General features: G+C 34.2%; 2 protein-coding genes across 4 annotated transcripts; one reads left to right on the forward strand and one right to left on the reverse strand.

Annotated features, from left to right (window-relative positions):
- The first annotated feature begins 28 nt into the window (after nt 1–28).
- Nucleotides 29–2324, forward strand: LOC116349048 (DExH-box ATP-dependent RNA helicase DExH7, chloroplastic-like). The gene is made up of 2 exons (XM_031780299.1): nt 29–612; nt 742–2324. Exons 1-2 carry the CDS (start codon nt 384–386, stop codon nt 1653–1655), a joined length of 1143 nt encoding a protein of 380 aa, XP_031636159.1. The 5' UTR covers nt 29–383; the 3' UTR covers nt 1656–2324.
- Nucleotides 2325–2567: 243 nt separating this feature from the next.
- On the reverse strand, nt 2568–4629 carry LOC116349050 (ATP-dependent DNA/RNA helicase DHX36-like). Of its 3 annotated transcripts, none has more exons than XM_031780301.1 (3): nt 4595–4629; nt 3723–4203; nt 2568–3593 (listed from the first exon to the last, which is right to left on the reverse strand). In XM_031780301.1, exons 2-3 carry the CDS (start codon nt 3949–3951, stop codon nt 2647–2649), a joined length of 1176 nt encoding a protein of 391 aa, XP_031636161.1. In that variant the 5' UTR covers nt 3952–4203; nt 4595–4629; the 3' UTR covers nt 2568–2646. The 3 variants fall into 3 exon arrangements, with proteins under 3 accessions (XP_031636161.1, XP_031636160.1, XP_031636162.1); XM_031780300.1 differs by lacking the exon at nt 4595–4629 and adding an exon at nt 4430–4487; XM_031780302.1 differs by lacking the exons at nt 3723–4203; nt 4595–4629 and adding an exon at nt 4430–4476.
- Nucleotides 4630–5423: the final 794 nt, after the last annotated feature.

Genomic DNA, 5423 nt, shown 5'->3' on the forward strand with positions numbered 1-5423 from the left:
AGAAAAAAACCAATAAATGAGTTTAGAACGTTTAGAATCATATGCACATTTTCGTGATATTCTAACCTCAATCGCTCTTCACTCTCAGTTTAACATTTTTTATATCAACAATTATTTTATAATTTAAACAGGAAACGCAAAATGGTTTGGTGCGATATATGCCAGCAGAATATTTCGGGAAACATTTACAAGCACAAAAGAGTTGAGCTTAGTTGGGATCGAGGTGGTATTAAATTGATTAAACAGGAAGATAAAACTCTGATCGAAGCTATACAAAACGAAAAAACATTCGTTGGACCTTCGCTGTTATATTTGAAACGTCTCGCAAATTATGCGGTAACACAAAATTTTCAAGCCACATTTTTTGGAGTCGACTCCAAGCAATGCCAAGCAATCCCAATTTGAAGATAATTCTAATGTCAGCAACGCTAAACAGCGAAAAATTCAGTAGATATTTCAATGGTTGTCCGATTATCGATGTGCCTGGACGTACTTTTGATGTTCAAACTATGCATCTCGAAGAAGTATTAATCAAAACAGAATACAAAACGAGCAAAATGGCCACATATTTGGAAGAGAATCAAGTATCGCAAATTCGGCGTATAAAAGATGGTAACTATTAAATGACATACTAGATATTACATATCGGTTGCCTTATAAAGCACAAAGATTAAATCGTTGCTTAGAAAAACGCATCTTTACGTAACATATTAATTTATTGTTTATTATTTCATTCTATAGAAGACATGCCGCGATCATATCGCTTAATGTGCGACAGTCGCCTGGATTCTTATATTTTGCGAAAAGATTGTGAATCATTTGAAAACGTTTTTTCTCTCATTGAAGGCGACTACATGCCGGCCAATTATGTTCATCGTACAAAGCAACGCACCGTGTTGGGAATTGCTGCGGAAAATGGTTCACTGAATATGATGTTAAAGCTTTTGGCTTTTGATGAAAGTGCGACCTTTAAAGATCCATTTGGTAAAAGCGCAATTGATTATGCGAAAGAAAATAAACAAGAGGAATGTTGTGAGGGTTGTGAGCTCTTAATGTGTTATGAACGTGTGACATCCACCACAACATGGAAAAATTACGTGGAAATTGGAAGAGCGTATCGATCAACACAAGGCACACAAAATATTATTGATCACAACTTACTTTTTCATGTCATTGATCATATCCATGAAAATACGTCAAAAAATGGCGCTATTCTTGTATTTTTGCCCAGCTACGACGATATATGCGAACAACATGAAAAGTTAGTAAGCGTACATGGATTACAGGATTGGGGTTATAAGATTTTTGCGCTGCATAGCGAACTAAATGATGAAAACAATGAGGGTCATGCTCATGTCTTTGATCGCATGGAAAATGGCGTTCGAAAAATAATATTATCTACAAATATTGCAGAAACAGCACTTACAATAGATGATGTCGTCTACGTTATTGATGCCGGAAAAGCAAAATCGCTGTTTTATGACGCGGAAACCAAATCGACCATTCTCGAATTAAAGTCTATTTCACAGGCATGTGCAAAACAGCGCAGTGGCAGAGCTGGTCGCGTTCAAAACGGCTTCTGTTATCGTTTGTATTCATTGGAACAATACAAAATGATGCACAAATATAAGCCAGCAGAAATTGTACTTTTGTAAACATTTGGTAAACATGCCAATCGATTGTCAATTGAGTAAGACACTCTTCTACGCAATTATTTTGCGATGTTTGGATCCCATTGTTATGATTTCCAGTGCACTGTCGGTGAAAGATTTATTCGTACTTTCATTTGAAAATACACAGGAAGTGACTGAAAAAATCAATGAAACAAAAAATCGATTCGCAGAAAATAAATATAGCGACCATCAACTGTATTTCAATATAATTCAAAATTGGTCGAAACAATTACGGGAACATCAACGAAAATTTTGTGTCGAGAATTACATTTCACAAGGTAACATGTTAAAAGCCGAAGGCATTCGACGTTTAATCTTCGACTACATATGCAAATCTGGTATGATTTCGCAATCAATGCGTGAATTGAACGAAAATTCCAGCAATTGAAATGTGGTGAACGCATGCATCATGGCTGGGTTTTATCCTAACCATATTGTGAATAATGGGAACAGCATTGGAAATACCCATCCACATCCGTCATCTGTTGTGTCACAAGCTAGCCTAAATCAACCTGGACTTGTGGTATTTGAACAAAAACAAAAACGAAAGAACGGCAACTTTGTTCTGAAAAATATTTCAGTTTTACCATCGGAAGCTGAAAGTTTGTTACCAAAATTGGAAGAACTTTTATGCCAATTTGTTCGTTATTGATACAAAAAAAAATTCATATTATCGTTCCAACTTATTTTTTATATTTACCATAATTTTAATACCGATCATTCATTTATTATTAGTCAATAGTAATAGTTTCGTTTCATTTTCTGCGCAATGAATGCGATATAATAAGAAAATTACACAAATTGCCTTAGTTATAATGTACACAAAAAAAAAAATTATTTCAAAGTGAATTCAATTGAATACATTGAATACAAAATAATTTATACGTTTATACCTTTGCCGAAAATAAAAGCCATTTTTCATCTTTCTAAATAAATTGGACTGAAATTACATTTATTTGATTAATATGTTTTTTTAAAATAAAATTTGAAAAATAGTTTTCGCTATAGGCACTCGTACAATTTCTGCTGGCTTATATTTGTGCATCATTTTGTATTGTTCCAATGAATACAAACGATAACAGAAGCCGTTTTGAACGCGACCAGCTCTGCCACTGCGCTGTTTTGCACATGCCTGTGAAATAGACTTTAATTCGAGAATGGTCGATTTGGTTTCCGCGTCATAAAACAGCGATTTTGCTTTTCCGGCATCAATAACGTAGACGACATCATCTATTGTAAGTGCTGTTTCTGCAATATTTGTAGATAATATTATTTTTCGAACGCCATTTTCCATGCGATCAAAGACATGAGCATGACCCTCATTGTTTTCATCATTTAGTTCGCTATGCAGCGCAAAAATCTTATAACCCCAATCCTGTAATCCATGTACGCTTACTAACTTTTCATGTTGTTCGCATATATCGTCGTAGCTGGGCAAAAATACAAGAATAGCGCCATTTTTTGACGTATTTTCATGGATATGATCAATGACATGAAAAAGTAAGTTGTGATCAATAATATTTTGTGTGCCTTGTGTTGATCGATACGCTCTTCCAATTTCCACGTAATTTTTCCATGTTGTGGTGGATGTCACACGTTCATAACACATTAAGAGCTCACAACCCTCACAACATTCCTCTTGTTTATTTTCTTTCGCATAATCAATTGCGCTTTTACCAAATGGATCTTTAAAGGTCGCACTTTCATCAAAAGCCAAAAGCTTTAACATCATATTCAGTGAACCATTTTCCGCAGCAATTCCCAACACGGTGCGTTGCTTTGTACGATGAACATAATTGGCCGGCATGTAGTCGCCTTCAATGAGAGAAAAAACGTTTTCAAATGATTCACAATCTTTTCGCAAAATATAAGAATCCAGGCGACTGTCGCACATTAAGCGATATGATCGCGGCATGTCTTCTATAGAATGAAATAATAAACAATAAATTAATATGTTACGTAAAGATGCGTTTTTCTAAGCAACGATTTAATCTTTGTGCTTTATAAGGCAACCGATATGTAATATCTAGTATGTCATTTAATAGTTACCATCTTTTATACGCCGAATTTGCGATACTTGATTCTCTTCCAAATATGTGGCCATTTTGCTCGTTTTGTATTCTGTTTTGATTAATACTTCTTCGAGATGCATAGTTTGAACATCAAAAGTACGTCCAGGCACATCGATAATCGGACAACCATTGAAATATCTACTGAATTTTTCGCTGTTTAGCGTTGCTGACATTAGAATTATCTTCAAATTGGGATTGCTTGGCATTGCTTGGAGTCGACTCCAAAAAATGTGGCTTGAAAATTTTGTGTTACCGCATAATTTGCGAGACGTTTCAAATATAACAGCGAAGGTCCAACGAATGTTTTTTCGTTTTGTATAGCTTCGATCAGAGTTTTATCTTCCTGTTTAATCAATTTAATACCACCTCGATCCCAACTAAGCTCAACTCTTTTGTGCTTGTAAATGTTTCCCGAAATATTCTGCTGGCATATATCGCACCAAACCATTTTGCGTTTCCTGTTTAAATTATAAAATAATTGTTGATATAAAAAATGTTAAACTGAGAGTGAAGAGCGATTGAGGTTAGAATATCACGAAAATGTGCATATGATTCTAAACGTTCTAAACTCATTTATTGGTTTTTTTCTCTCTGCTTTACATTTCTTGTTACTGTAAAATCACTTTTCAACAATTTATGAAATCGTATTCAATCTAAACACAATAAAATCACAAAATAACTTACAGTTTGCACACAAAAATTTAATTTTTTTCAACTAATAGGAACTCTCGCAAAATTGTGTTATGAAAATAATGTGTTTACGGTTTTGACAGATTATTAATGTCAACGTATACGTATACGTAAACACTTTCTCCACATTGTGGAGAAAAAAACAGATATGTGGCATACCAAGAGATGGTGTTGTATGTTATGAATCTTTTTTCATTGTTTGACATCAGGGGGGGTTGAGAGTGTCTCTGTCGCTGTTGTTGGTTATTTTTGTAATGGCTCATTATATAAGGAGAGGATGTTTGCAATAAAAACGAACCTCTTTTAAGAGCAAAAGAGGAACACGGTAAGCGCGCGCGCTACTCACGATTTCAAATGGAAGCAACAGATATATAAACACAAAAAAAAAAAAAAACGAAAACAACGAAATAGTCGACCAAAACGATCAAACAGTAGAGCATAACGAGCGGAAATTCGCAACTATATTCACTCAAACTGATTGGAAATGATTACGTTTGTGGCCAGTTTCTTTTTTTGTCGTTTTCTTCTTCATTCCGTATGAATTATGGATTAAGTCGATTGTGACATTATGCGAACGAAAGCAAAAAAACACTGCACAAAGCATCAACATACAGTGAAATGTCATCTCGGTGAATTTGTTTCCATGTTTTTTTCACTTTAGCTTGTAAAAAGCGATATCAAATCTGATATTACCGAAGAAAAAAAATGTTCTGCACACACACACTCATGAGCATATGGTCATTGAATAATATATTTAATTTACCTATTATCCAATGAGCTGTGGATTAATAATAATATAAAAACACAACAGGTTTGGGTTACTTTGTAATTGCAACTGTTTTAATAAGAATGAATTGTTTGTCAAATCGGTCATTATGCTGATGCATGAATTATAATGTTTGAATGAATGAATTAATTGTTTGTATGTATTGAATTGTATGATATATATTATATTGTATGCATTCTTTTGTGTACGGTTCGTTACACA

The sequence above is a fragment of the Contarinia nasturtii genome, unplaced genomic scaffold (genome assembly GCF_009176525.2).
Source record: "Contarinia nasturtii isolate CC-2019 unplaced genomic scaffold, AAFC_CNas_1.1 Cnas_scaffold_2805, whole genome shotgun sequence".
Taxonomy (NCBI): domain Eukaryota; kingdom Metazoa; phylum Arthropoda; class Insecta; order Diptera; family Cecidomyiidae; genus Contarinia; species Contarinia nasturtii.

What these genes read in the sequence shown, in the direction of transcription:
- LOC116349048 (XM_031780299.1), top strand. Translation starts at nt 384, where the DNA reads ATGCCAAGCAATCCCAATTTGAAGATAATTCTAATGTCAGCAACGCTA. An exon ending in AATTCGGCGTATAAAAGATG is followed by an intron (nt 613 to 741) that starts GTAACTATTAAA and finishes TTCATTCTATAG; the next exon opens with AAGACATGCCGCGATCATAT.
- LOC116349050 (XM_031780301.1), bottom strand. Translation starts at nt 3,951, where the DNA reads ATGCCAAGCAATCCCAATTTGAAGATAATTCTAATGTCAGCAACGCTA. An exon ending in AATTCGGCGTATAAAAGATG is followed by an intron (nt 3,594 to 3,722) that starts GTAACTATTAAA and finishes TTCATTCTATAG; the next exon opens with AAGACATGCCGCGATCATAT.